The sequence below is a fragment of the Saccostrea cucullata genome, unplaced genomic scaffold (assembly GCF_032062105.1).
Source record: "Saccostrea cucullata isolate Sc308-1 unplaced genomic scaffold, CSIRO_AGI_Scuc_v1 ctg135, whole genome shotgun sequence".
In the NCBI taxonomy this organism is placed as follows: Eukaryota; Metazoa; Mollusca; class Bivalvia; order Ostreida; family Ostreidae; genus Saccostrea; species Saccostrea cuccullata.
In genome coordinates, this window is record NW_026933790.1 from 255,093 (window position 1) to 270,122 (window position 15,030).

The 15,030-nt window shown below is 35.8% G+C and overlaps 1 protein-coding gene across 1 annotated transcript in view; it reads left to right on the plus strand.

The window, feature by feature from the left end:
- LOC134239370 (uncharacterized) overlaps positions 1-15,030 on the plus strand; it is an 89,048-nt gene that overhangs the window by 22,380 nt on the left and 51,638 nt on the right. Inside the window, exons 20-24 of the mRNA XM_062721549.1 lie at positions 1,203-1,365; positions 1,589-1,717; positions 1,807-1,967; positions 2,194-2,342; positions 4,395-4,444. Of these exons, the coding sequence (XP_062577533.1) occupies positions 1,203-1,365; positions 1,589-1,717; positions 1,807-1,967; positions 2,194-2,342; positions 4,395-4,444 (652 nt within the window). The remainder of the gene's footprint in view (positions 1-1,202; positions 1,366-1,588; positions 1,718-1,806; positions 1,968-2,193; positions 2,343-4,394; positions 4,445-15,030) is intronic.

The following is a 15,030-nucleotide window of genomic DNA, read 5'->3' on the forward strand; positions in this document are numbered from 1 at the left end:
AACATTTTAAAATCTTCTTTTCAAGTACTTCAAAGCTATGATTAGTGTTATTTGTATGGAATCATCCTCAGGTAGTGTAGATTCTAGTTTGTTCAAATGATGAACGCCTGGAGGGGGGGGGGGTAAAGCGCTGTGGCCCCTGGGCCTCTTGTTTTATTATTTATTTATTTTATAAAAATTTTTGCTGCCTTAATGTTGTTTAATTTTAACAGGTAATGAAATAATAACCCCAGTCTGTTATTGCTGAAAAAAGTTCTTATTGTAAATTTAGAAGAAAAGGATAAGAGAGTAGTACAATTAATCCCCTGGGATTATTTATCTTGCTTGCTGCAGAAAATTTAGAGGCTTGTCTTTATCTGTCACATGAAGATTAATGAACACCTTTGTCTGCAACTGATGTTTGTTTTGAAGTTGAGGTCAACCCTAGGTGATATTTGCATTCAGTGAAAGCTTGCATTTTATAAAACCTTTGCTTAAATCTTTTTTAAATACACATTTAATTGAATTTTTATATAGACATGAGGTTTTCCCTGTTTTTTTGTAAATACAAGGTTACTATTTACAGGTTTGTGGACATTCAGGAATTTATCTTGAAATTTTAAAAATACAGTTGTTGCTTAATATTATTCTTCATATATTTTTTTTAAAAATGTAATCAAGTAAAATCCTCCTTCCATGAGCTGCACTCTTATATTTCTACCCCTCAGCGGGGCCCTTGTTGACTGGTCAGTTTTCTAGTTTTAGTAATTTTATTTTCAAAGTGTCTTAATCTGATTTGTTATGCCCCCCCTTTGAAGAAGAGAGGGCATATTGCTTTGCTGCCGTCTGTCGGTCCACCAAGTTTCTGTTCATTTTCTTCACCACTATTGCACATACTAAAATGAAATTCGATATACAGATTTATCATAAGAATATCTAGGTCAGGTACTATTTTGGGTACCATAGAGTAATTTTTGACAGAGTTATGTACCTTGGACTTAGAAAAATTCCTATTATTTGGGGGAGGGAGCATAAGTGTTTTACAAACATCTCTTGTTTGTATTAAGTCTTTCCAGTGAAGAATTTAAAAAAAATATTGTGTGTAGATTTGGTTCATAGCTGAGTAATTCCTCTTTAAATCTTTTTCACATTCCACTACTAAGGATGCTCTGATTATAAATTTAGTTCATTGTTGAGTAAATCTCAGTAAATTTTCTTTACAGTCCACGACTAAGGGCGCTATGATCAGCACGATGGCCATCACGGACACGTCGGATGGAAATGAGGATGAAATCATGCTGATCGTAGGCGACAGCTATGGCTTCCTCTTCCTGTTTGACATCTCTGGTTATTGTCTGATGGCATCCGAGGAGGATCCTCCAGAATGTAAGTAATGTGTCATATTGCTGGCCATCTGTTCAAAGTTCATCTAATACGTCGCTCTTTTCAATCTTAAAAGTTACAATCTAAGTTTTATTTCAGTTAATTTTATGATTTAATGCGACAAAATTTTGTACTTTATAAAATATATATTTGTATCTGCATTCAAAATTAGGGGATAATTTACACAAAAATTGTCACCTGAATTGATGTTAATTTAATTTTGTAGTGATTCACAGTTGGCGTGGTCATATAGACAGTATAACTTGTATGGAGCTGGTGGAGAAACACAAACTTCTGATGACCGCTTCCACGGACTGTACAGTACGACTGTGGAACTTTGACGGGGACTACATCGGTAAGAGTTCTAGCTTTAACAATTAACAGGTTATATAATTCAATTGTGTACAACTTAAAATATTTACTAATTTTTTTGTTTTTGACTAGGCACGTTTGGTCAGCCGGATCCCTGGGATATTTATAAACCGTCGACTTATCGTCACCCCATGGTTCCATACGACGTGCTAATTGATCCCATGAGTCTTCCGTCGCACCCCGTGATTGAAGAGAAAAAGAATACTCAACAGATTATCCACGAAGGAGAAAATGTAGGACTATACAAGGGAAATAATTCTGTACATTTTAGGAATTTTCATGACATCTTTGTCAATATAGTAAAATTCTTGGATTAAATATAAGTAGGCAAATATATTTCCTATGATCAAAGTAAAGCTTGGTGTCAGCTTCATAGGTTGTTGCACAAAAGATTATTTAGTGAATTATATACTTTCTTTCGTCAAATGTTTATAGTCAATTTATATTTTCTGTTTACAGGGGCATTTGAAGACTCCCCAGTTTACATTTAAGAAAGAACAATTTTACATTGATGATGAAACAATAGCTAAGGAACTTCACAAACTCCAGAGCATCCTGAAGGATGAATCTCTCACAGAAGAACAAGCTAAAGCCTACAAAGGAAAATGGTAAATGTCAGAGGTGTTATGTTGTCAGCTGTGCTTTGTGTTGTCAGATGTGCTTTGTTATATCAACTGTGTAACATTGTGTCAGATGTTATATCAATATCCATTGTGTCATATCACTGCATTGCATTATTAGGTCACCTGAGTAAACTCAGGTGACCTATTGCTATCCGTTTTCATCCGTCGTCGTGCGTCGTCCATCGTGTGTTAACATTTAAACATTTTCAGCTTCTTCTCTGCAACCGCTCAACCAATTTCAACCAAATTTGTCATAAAGCATCTATGGGTAAAGGGGAACAAAATTTGTGAATTTCATGGTCCCTGCCCCCCCTGGGGCCTGAGGGGTGGGGCCAAAATCACTAAAATTAGTGCAATCTTTAAAAATCTTCTTCTTTACTCCTGAACATCAAGCAGTCAAACTGTTTGCATGATTGTAATCAACATTGAGTCCTCAACCAAAATTGTGAATTTCAGGTCCCTGGGGTCAGGGGTTCTTAGGTGCTGGGGTGTGGCTATATAGATTATGTAGTGAAAATGCATTATTTCTCTGAAAATCTTCTTCTCTGATCTTGGGTATTTTATAAACAAACCAAATACATAGCTATGTTGAATAAGGCTGCCTCTTCCAAATTTGTAAATTTCATGGCCCCTGCCCCCCTGGGGCCTGAGGGGTGGGGCCAGAACCACTAAAATTAGTGCGATCTTTAAAAATCTTCTCCTTTACTCCTGAACATCAAGCAGTCAAACTGTTTGCATGATTGTAATCAGCATTGAGTCCTCAACCAGAATTGTGAAATTCATGGCCCTGGGGTCAGGGGTTCTTGTGCAAGGGTGGGGCTATATAGATTATATAATGAAAATGCATTATTTCTTTGAAAATCTTCTTCTCTGCTTGTGGGCATTAAATAAACTAACCAAGTACATACATGTAGTTATGTTGAATAAGGCTGCCTTTTCCAAAACTGTGAATTTCATTTCCCCAGGGTCAGGGGTTCTGGTATTAGGGTGGGGCTCTATTGATTATATTGTGAAAATACATGAATTCTTTAAAAATCTTCTCCTCTGCTCCTGGGTATTAAACCAGTGAACTATGTAAATAGTTATGATGAAGAAGGCTGCCTCTTCCATTATTGTTAATATCAGGGCCTCTGGGTCAGTGGTTTGGAGTAAGTTCAGGATTATAATGCTTATATAATGAAAATGCATGAAATCTTTGAAAATCTTTTCCTTTACTCCTGGGTATTATACCAATGATCTATTAATGATGATGAAATGTGCCTCTTCCAAAATGGCTAATTTCTGGGCCTTTGGGTCAGGGGTTACCCTAGGCGGGGGGCTTTAAAGTCTGAATTTAGATTAATGCCTTGAAATCTGCTCTTTGTTAGTAATCAACCAGTAATTCATGATAAAATTTCCAAAATTTTGAAATGTGTGGCCCCAGGGTCAATGGTTCCTGTGGGGTGGGGTGCACAACTGTTAAAAAGTGGAAATGCATTTCTATTTGTTACTCTGATCTACCTCTGGGTATTAAGTTACCAAATTAAGCAAGATAGGTGTATAGTTATGATAAGCAATGGTGCCTCTTTCGAAAATGTGAATTTCATGGCCTTTGGTTTCAAACACGAGGCAATTCAATTGTTGGAAAGTTGTTGCATGATATTCAGGTGTCCAGACCTATAAGGCCCATGGGCCTCTTGTATCAGAAAAGACATATCAGCTGTGTAATATCAACTGTATTACAATATATCAGGTATGATGTATCAGTTGTGTCACATTATATCAGTTCTGTGCTGCTATATCAAGTGTATTATGTTATATCAACAGTGTTTTGTCATAGTCATTGTTATACATTGTATCAGTTGTGTTATATGTCCTAGAAGTATAAATTCAGACTTTTTGTAAAATCAATCTGTTTGTAAACTTTTTATTCATATAGCAAAACTATCTCTTTGAGTATTACTTTTGAAATGTTGTTTAGCTCTGCTATGAATATAGTTCTAAGTAGAACTAAGCTTTTCAATGGAGCAGTTTATAATTCTAATTCATTTTCTGCAGGTTACGCCATGAGAAAACTAAAATAAAGGAGATAGATAGAGGAGGTCCCAGTGATTATCAAATGCTGAAATGGTCCCCAATACAGGAACCTCCCTCCATCCCGAAACCCAAGTCTATGAAGAGGAATAAAGACGATTCATTCGACATCACGTTAGAAGTATAGTCTCCCCTGGTGCAGAATTCCGTCATAATCTCACGCTGCCATGGAAACTGATGAATGCATGAACAGACATTATGTGTTCTGTGTTTATGTGAATTTTGATAGATGTTTTCATGGAGTGAAAATTGAAATCAATTGGAAACTTTATCTGCAGTATTTTTCACATTTTTTTTTAGGATTTATTCCCAGTTCTTTTGGAAGAACTTACAAATTCATCTTTGCTTAAGAAAATTTATAGCAATATTTTGAATGAAAAAATAATAGAAATCAATGTGTAGTTACTCAGATTAAATAGTGACATTTCAGTTGTATGGCTTGAAACCTCATCCAAGTGATGTTTATGATTTCTAATTTCCCTGAATTATGTGTAGGCTGTACCCATCAACTGTCCTTCCTTAATGTTACTTTTAAAAAAGTTTTAAAATCCAAGTTTTTGATACAATTCTTTTTTTTTAATAATAATAGAATACTTGTATATACATATACAATATAGGCATTTTGGAATGACAGATTTATGCTTTTTGTTTGCATTTTTCCTTTTGTATGATGATACACCTAACATGATGTATCTTCCGTTTTTCTGCAATAAGACGTTACCTCTCCGCATTGGTTTTCAGACAGAGGGGAGAAATGCTGTGAATTTTTTGTTGTTGAAAGTTTGCAATGATAAAAACAATCGTTTTACATTTTATTGGGAATAAGTATTGTATCAATTTTCTTGCAGATACTTTTGAGATGTTTACAGATAAACTTTTCATTGTTTTAGTTTGCAAACACTTGTACATTGATATCATTTTGGATTGTTTTTAATATTCAGTATATGGTTAGCATGGTCAGTTATTTTGGTTCTAGTAAAAAGTAAACCAATTAAAGAGAGAGGACAATTCAATGTGACACTTTTTTACACAGGTATTATCAATCCCGTCCACTTATTCCATAAATATATATGTTTTTTATAAGATTTATACAGATGTATATTGTTTTTTGAAGGTTGTTCAGTATGATATATTTATTTTTGTATATTCTGTTGACTGTGATATCTTTTTCTTGAAGATAAAATTTCACAAAGTAGATCTCTGGTGTTACAGTTTTTCTGTTTCTGTGAAACCCAATCTAGAAATTAATCCTACAAGATCCCAGGTTTAGACATCAAGGGCAAATCTAGGAATTATTTCTTACGAAGATTCTTTAAAAGGTAGACTGCAGGTTGGCATTTGCTTTGGATTCTTAGGAAAAATTGCCCCCCCCCCCCCCCCCCCCCCCCCCCCGTGCAAGACATACAGTTCATACAGCAAGTTCATAACTTGAATCATGACCAAAAATTGTACACATTGAACGGCACTTTCATCTTTGAGGGATGAAACTTAATGACGTTCGATCCTGATATTTAAAGTCTTGAACTTTTTTTGCCAAGTATATTTTTAGTTTCTAAATGCCTAGCTTAATTAAAATTCAAAACAAAAAATGGGGGTCAATATGCTTCTTTTGGCGCTACAGTACATTTATTATGACCTTTATGCACTGAAATTTGTGTCTTAATTAAAAATTACATCTTCAACGTTTTCCCTCCAATACTTTTATCCAATTAAAGCATGAAACAAAATTAACTCTAAGTCTGTTTTAAAACGGACACTTTAAAACTGTGACTAAGAAAAAGTTTCAAATTGCATTGCATAATCAATTCTTTGAACTTTCTGCACTAATAAAATGTGATTTTTCTGGCATTGAAAATTTAATAAGTAAGAAAATTATTTTAATGTCTTAAACTTTTTCTGATTTTAAGCAAATAGGTCAAGGTTATCTTAAATATTTAGAAAAGAACATCAAAAGTGGGGGTGTATGATGTAAATTTTCAGATATTACTAAAAAAAGTGTCTATTTTACGTTAAAATTGGCTCAATTTTTCCCCGAATTTTCAGAATATATTTTCTATATTTGTCCCACTTTGTTGAAAGAATTCAAAAAAAATAATTTAATAGATATTTCAGAACTAGCATAACACATCTCACTGCAAAAAACAGCTTTGTGTGCAACCAGCATGGAAAAATAGGAATCCAAAATTAACAGTACTGTTATAGTTGAAAAGGGAAAAACTGATCATTTTCATTTAAAAAACCTTCCGCCACAAAATATAGTCCCTAGCTTAATTCTACTTGAATGGAATTTAATCGCGGTTTTTTTTCATTGAATATAATTCAATTTGCATTGTAGAATTCAGATTTAATGTTAGAACTTAAAAATGATGCAGAATTTTATAAATAAAGAACCTGACCAAAAAACGCTCAAAATCTCAGGATCGAACGTCCTTAACTGATTTACTGGCTCGCTTTTCCTCATTTCAAGAGATATAAACATTTGCATTTCAATTTATTTTAAAATCTTTTTATTATATCTTATATTAGTTTAATTGACAACGGTGTACTGTCATAGACACTTATAACAGAAACACGTCTGCTCGCTTTGACGTAAACTACATAAAAATGATTACACAAATTATGGCTAAATGCATCAATTACTGAACTTTTTTAACATATAACATTCTGGTGTGTATAGCAAATTCCTAAACGTGGGAAAACACTGAAGCACAAATTGAACATTAAAACTGGTCACCTTAGACAGAAAAACAATCTTTATATAATTTCTTAAATGACAGCCTGTAATGCCAATAACTAATCTTTATACAAATAGAGAATAAAGTTACAGTGAAATAACCAAAAAAAAAAAAGTCAAATCAGGTGGTCACATAGTTTTTTTTAATATATTAAGGATAAATTTTATCTATGACAGAACGGTCTTTATCCAAGTGCAAGTCTGCGTATTTTGGGTCAAGGACGATTCCGTTTCGTTTTTATAGTTCGATATAAATTTCTTTATAGCTGTGCAGTTTCTACCAATCCTTTCATCCTCGAGAGTCGCTGCATTTCTGCATTTCTCCTTCACGACGAACTTCTCAGGCGCGAATTCGGTTGTTAACTTGTCGCGCTTTGGCTGACGTTGTACAACAGTGTCACCGATCTCAATTTCACAACGGCGCGGCAAGATACCTTATTTTAAAATACTCTATCAGTCTTGCGAGATAAATCTGATCTCTATATTGGTATGAATTTTCCGATTGTATAATAACTCTGCAGTGCTTCTTCCGGTTGAGAGTGGGGTCGCAGCAGGTAAGAACTTGGGTAGTTCCTTCCAATCCTTGCCTTCTGCGTTTGCAGCTTTAATGGCTTTGAGTAGTGTTCGGTTTTGCCTCTCTACCTCCCCATTTCCTTGTGGCCAGTACGGTGTAGCATGTGTTTGATACCAAGAATTTTTAAATTCCTCTGAACAAACTGTGGTCCGTTGATTTTGCATACTGTAAGGTAATGTAACATACTCTCAAGTTGAAGAATGATCTTCTCACTGGTTATCTTTTTCATAATGGCTACTTCCAAAATCAAAAGCATCTATAACGATTTAGTTAAAAAATTGGAAAAACGGTCCCATAAGATCTATAGCCAGATCCTGCCATGGCCCGTCGGGTAATCATATATCGGGCCTAGTGTTTTCGACAAGAGGGCATTGTTGACATGTTCTTACAAATCGCTCGGCAAAAACCATAATTTTCTCTTAATCTTTGTTTCGTGCGGACAATACCCTGGTGTCCTTCGTGGGCCAACTGTATTGTTTGTTTTTAGGCATTTAGGCAGTAAGATGCGCGATCACGTAACATTTGAAATTCCGTTTCCACGGTACGAAAACAGACGCCCATGCCCTGTTTTGATCCTCCTCATAATCTCGAAAAGTTCTTTTTAAGTTTTTACGAACTTCTTGAATTGATGCTTATATAGCAATGCAATGAAATGCGCATACTCGTCTGCAACGTATTCGGCAAGCCTGATTCTGACTCAATCTGGATAGAGCATCAGCAGCATTCTTTGGTCCAGGTATATAGGCAATCTTATACTTATAAAAAGTCGCAACATCCATCGCTGAAGCTGGTGGTTTCGACTTTGGAGAGAAAATGTAAGTCAACGGCTTATGATCCGTCCAGATTTCGAACTCCAGCCCGTATATATACATGTGAAACTTTTCACAACCAAACACGACACCTAAAGCCTCGCGCTCGGTCTGCGAGTATCTGCTCAACGTCATTTATATACTTGAATATGCAATTGGTTTAAACAATCCGTCCGGTTGTTTCTGTAGAATGGCCCCAAGTCCAACGGGACTCGCATCCACGATTATCCTTGTCTCGGCTTTTGGATTGTAGCTCTCTTCGGCACTTACGAGCGCTCTTTTAAGCATGTCAAACGCATCCTGGTGTCTTTTCGTCCAACTCCAGTGCGTGTTCTTTCTTGTAAGTTCTCGTAACGGGGCAGCTATCGTTGAGAAGTTAGGTATAAAACGGCCGCAGTAGTTTGCTAGCCCCAGGAAGCTCCTTATTTCGGAACTGTTTTCGGCGTCCTGGTCTCCGATACTGCTTTGATCTTTTCCTGGTCAGGTTTAACCCCCTCTGATGAAATCACATGTCCGAGGAACACAATTTTTGACAGACCGAATTCGCATTTTTCTCTGTTTAGGGTAAGCCCTTTTAGCTAGTCTGTCGAGCACCTTCGTAAGTTTCTTGTTATGATCCGCCTGATCCGTCCCGTAGACTACAATGTCATCAGACAAATTCCTTACTCCTTTGATACCTTGAATGACTTGTCCAATTACTCTTTGGTAGATACAGATGCTGAGGAAATTCCGAACATGAGGCGCTTATAGCGGTAAAGGCCCTCGTGTGTCACAAATGTGGTTATCTCTCTTGATTCCTCGTCTAGCTCTATTTGGTATCCCCAACGTAAAAAAGTTTTGAACACTGTGCTGCCGTTCATATCCTCTAGCATTTCATCCACAGTCGGGATCGGGTATCGCTCGCGTTGAACAGCAGTGTTGACCCGTCTCATATAAACAGATTCGAATTTCCCCGTTTTTCTTAGGCACAACGACAAGTGGCGACACCCAGGCCGTTGGGCCTTTCTCAATTATGTCCATTTTCTCTAGCTCTCCGAGTTTTTTGTGCACGCTTTTCCTCACATTAAATGGTAAACGTCGTAACGGTTGTGCTACAGGGGTCACGGTCTTGTCGACATGGATTTTCAGCTGAAAGTTTTCCAGTTTCCCTACTCCATTGAAAACAGAGTTTCTTGAGGCAACAATTCTATCAAGTTCGCTTCTAACGGAGCATAAGTCCGGCTCATCGGTAACCAAAGTAGAACTCAGCTCTACCGCTGTGTCTTTTCCACAAGGAAATATAATCGCCCTCAACGACAGCAAACTCTGCATATGTTTCACGCAGTCCATGCTTGGTGACAGCCCGAAATGTTCGTAGTATTTGTAAAGGTTCCTTTGATCCGTAAGAAAACAATCTTTTTGTGCTTCTCGATAGGGACATTGTTTCATCGTTAGCTCTAACGGCGCTCCATACATTGTGGTTAACGATATTGCAGCTCGCGCCAGAGTCAATTAGCATCTGTACTTAGCTCCGCCCACGCTAACGTCTATCATGCCATTTGTATCTTTTTTGTAGACAAAAAATGCGAACTCGTCATCTGAGGACTCGCTCTGCACTAAATGAACATATACTGCGGTCCTTACCTGGTCTAGTGCGCGGGGTATCCGATTTGGTCTTACACACTTTTGCGAAATGACCCTTTGTGCACTTATTACACGTTTTGTCCTTAGTAATTGTACAGTTCCTTGCAATGTGGCCCTTCCGCCCGCACCGAAAACACGTGGTGAGAACTTTTCTGAGATACGTATATTTACCGACGGCCTAACAGTGTTAACATCGGAGTTTAAAATGTTTCACAGCCCTTAACTTTGCTTGCTCGTCTACGATTTCGCCAGCTCGGGCTATGTCCATTGCATTTTTTAAAGTTAATTCCTTTTCCTTTAGGAGTCTTTTTCTTAATTTTGACGATCTACACTTTTCAACGATTTGATCGCGAATGTTGTCGTCTGGCTTTCAAATTCACAGGTTACGGCCAGTTTGCGCAGCCTAGTCACAAAACTGTCAATTTTTTCTATTTCACCTTGTGCCGCGTTCCTGAACAAATGGCGCTCAAATGCTATGTTCCGTTTTGGTTGGAAGTACTCATCTAATTTCTTTTTGGCACCGTCCAAATCATCTCCCGACTCCCCAAGGGTATCAAATATTTCTTGAACTTCACTTCCCGCGGAAAGAAATAAAGCCCTTTTTTGCGCTTTATCCGTAATGCCGGATGCTGTTAGGTAGAATTCAAAGGTTTTCTTCCACCTGTCCCACCTTTGTGAGACACTTGTTTGGTCACCGTTAACATCAAATGGATTAATTGCAGGTAACTGCAATGCCTTTGCCATTGTTGTTATCCTCGTCGCCAATGTACTGTCCGTGTTCTAGACACTTATAACAGAAACACGTCTGCTCGCTTTGACGCTTTAATTCTAAACTACATAACTAAATGATTACACAAATCGGCGTGGCTGAAACTGTCAACATCAATTACTGAACTTGTATTTAACATATAACATTCTGCTGGTATAGCAAATTCCTAAACGTGGGAAAACATTAAATCTGAATGACTATTTTAAGATATGAACATTACATCCGGCAATCATGATAACCTGCATTTGTAAACCTAAAAATGAGTTCCATTATTAGGTCTTTCCACCTTTCTGTGGAAAGACCTATTGATTTCCTTCTGTTTCTTTTTTTCCTTTTTCTTATTAGGTCTTTCCAGCTTTCTCTGGAAAAACATTTGCTTTGTTTTTTTTTTCTTTTTTATTATTTTTCCGCCGTGTGATTTTGAGTTTCAAGATTTATAGAAAAGCTTTTCAGGCAAAGTACTCCGTAAAAGATTTTACATTTTACCCTGCGTATATCACTTGACCCCTTTCGGAGTTACGACCCCTTTCGCAATAAAAGCTTGTTATCGCTACTCCTCCAAAACCATAAACCGCAGAGATTTCAAACCTTTATTAATGTTTACGACTGATTTAGTAGACTCTCCAATCAAACATTGCGAAAGGATTCAGTAAACTCCTATATTGAATTATTGCCCCTGAATGTTTAACGTTTACGAATATCAAGATCTTTTCTTAAACGACAAGGCGTAGAGGCATGGGACCAACTGCAAAAGATGACCTTTGACCTTAAAATCTAGGTCAAGGTCAAAGGTCAAGGTCATTCAAAATATGTAAAATTAAGCATTTTTTATAGCTCTTTTGTTCTTAACCAAATTCTAAACATCTTTGTATTTTTAGTATGTACTCTTAAACCCATTTCAGAGATTCCATGCTTGTCCCCTAAGACTGAACCCTCTAAAAGTTAGTGCCCCTTTCAGTGTAAACCCTTGTTATCGCTACTCCTCCGAAACCGTAAACCGTAGAGGTACAAAACCTTCAACAATGTCTGCGACTAATTTAGTACACTTCTCATTCTATTAGTGTGAAAGAATTCGTAAACCGTTTTAAGTAGTTATTGCCCCTGCAAGTTTATGATGTTTACGAAGAAGTAAAAACTTCTTAACGACAAGTCGTAAAGACATGGGTCCAACTGCATCAAATCTTTTGACCTTTTTGAAGATTAGGTCAAGGTCAAAGGTCAAGGTATATAAGTATCAAAATTGCTTATTTACGGGTTTTTAACCCTTGAAATGACCTTGACCTTTGACCTTGATATTTGACCTTGACCTTAGACCTTGACCTTTTCTCAAAAGTTAAAAAGGTATACATGTATTCATAACCTTTACCTAGATTCAGCTTCAAGTGTAAAACTCAAGTCTGTAAGTGGGTTTTTTTTTTTTGATGACCTTGACCTTTGACCTTGATGAATGACCTTGACCTTTGACCCCATTGACCCAGAGGTCACAATCAAGCTTAAGGTCTTGGAGGTATTTACAACTCTCTCTTAAACAAATGCTTATACCCCCCCCCCTTCTTTCTCAAAAAAAAAAAAAAAAAATCAATAGTGACGTAAACAAATTTTGTACATATCATACATCGACATATATATATATATATATATATATATATATATATATATATATATATATATATATATATATATATATATATATATATATATAATATATATATATATATATATATATAAAGCTTGCCTTGGCTATTTCTTCAGTTTTTGTTAATAGCATTTGATTCTCCTGCTCTAATACGACATTTTAATACCAAGTATTCTTGCTCTCTTTAGAATGTGGAATTTATTTGAAATTTATTTAGATTTAATATTAATCGGATGAATCTCGAAAATAGGAATTTTTCCTATCAAATAAATTTCCACGCTCTCGCTGACACCGTTTTCTTCATGAAATGCATGTTTCAAGTTTAATTTATGCTCATAACTATTAATTCAATCCAAATAGAGATGATTATTTAATCTAACCTATGAGTTCACCATATCTGTCAAAACAAACGCGCCTATATTTTCACAAATTGTAAACACAGTGCCGACACGGAAGTTCGAATGTATCTTAAGCTCTGTATGATTAACTCAATCTATTCAAACTATAAACAAACTCGAATGTTTTTTTTTTTTACAGGAAATCTCCATTTTCAATATCCACCAATCGTTTTTCTTAGAACTATTCATTATTCCTCCCTATGTTCCATCACAAACAAATAAATACACGTGTTTCTGTACTATTTAAAACTTCACGCGTTTCTATTTTTATTTAAATCCACGTGTTTTCATTTCTTCTTTTTTTTCCACACTGTTAGTTTACGGAAATCAACTTCATCGGAGCCTGTGGCGTAGTGCATAGAGCGTTCGCCTTGCAATCTGAGGGTCCACAGTTCGAATCCTGCTGGCAGCACTTTTTAATTTTTTTTTTTTTTTTTTTTTTTTAATTGGCGTTTTTGTTCTTTTTTTCAACCCAAATGACACGGAAACACTTAAAAAGCTGGAAAGACCTCTTATTGTTCTTTGAACAATAATCTCCTAGTTATTTTTTATTATTTTTCCGCCGTGTGATTTTGAGTTTCAAGATTTATCGAAAAGATTTTAAGTTCATAAGAATGTACTCCGTAAAAGATTTTCGCAGTCGACCCTGCGTATATGAACTATGACCCCTTTTGGAGTTATTACCCCTTTCGCAAAAAAGCTTGTTATCGCTACTCCTTCGAAACCGTAAACAGTAGAGAAATGAAACCTTCACTAATGTCTTCGACTACTTTAGTAGACACTTCATTGATTCAAAAAGTATTCATTGACCCCTTCAGTGAGTTGTTGCCCCTGAAACTTTTTGAATTTTACAAATAATTAAAAATTTTCAAAACAAGAAGTCAAGAGACATGGGACCAACTGCCACACCTTTGACCTTAAAATTTATGTAAAGGTCAAAGGTAATCATTCCAAAAATGAGAAAATTAGCTCTTTTTGTATCTCTTTTGTCTTTCAACATATACTTAATGTCTATGCATCAGTGATATGTACTCTTAAAACTGTTTCAAAGATTTCATTCTTGTCCCCTAAGATTAAACCTTTTAAAAGTTATTGCCCCTTGTGCGAAAAACCTTGTTATTCAAATGTAGACCCTACAGACACCAAACCTTCACTAATGTCTTAAGGGTCTTTCTAACTTCATTGTATAAGTGAAAAAGCAATCTGATGACCCCTTATATGAGTTATTGCCCTTTAACTTCTTTGTACTTACTATTAAACCTTATAACTTGGAAACTATAAGTGGTAAAATTTTACATACATTGACCTTGAATATTTTGACAAGGTCAAAGGTCAACCCCATTCTTTTTTTTTTAATTTTCATTTTTTCTATCATGCTTTAGGAGAGTTTTGGTTTCTTTTTCATGGAAAATTTTTAATGATATAAGCATTTATTTATTGTTCTGTGAACAATAAGTCTCCTAGTTGTAAATGCTTTACATTTTTTTCCTGGGTGTGTTCGATTTGCAATCACTAAGCACAAATTGACAAAACTGGTGATCGTTTTTGCTTTCTTATAGTTCTGTCCTGATTTTTCTTGATCAAAGTCTTTGATCAAAACCAATAGAATCTCCAGTTTTTTTTTTTTTAATATTTGATAAATTTTTTTACGTGCAAGTAAAGTTGCCTGCAAATTTTAGTTTTGATAGATAAGAAACAAAATTCTACCAATCCTAACAAGATGTCAGATTATTTTTATGGCTGTGTTTGACAGTTATTATATAGCTGTATATGGTGATAAACTGTATCATGGGAGATAATTCTTTTATATTTTAATAATCCCACGTGACCAAGAGAGTTCAGCAGGTACGGGTATCCTTATGCCACCGGAGACTGCACTTGTTGTAGGTCATTAGATTAACAAAGGACCCGTGCAGTGGTGAAAAGAATTTTAAAAAAATGACCGAGATTTTGCAATAAAATGTAACATGTCAGGTGGAAGGTAGAATCTGGTAAATTGTTATAATTATCTTTATGCCTAATCAAAGTAACCAAAATGGTTACCTATCTTGATCACA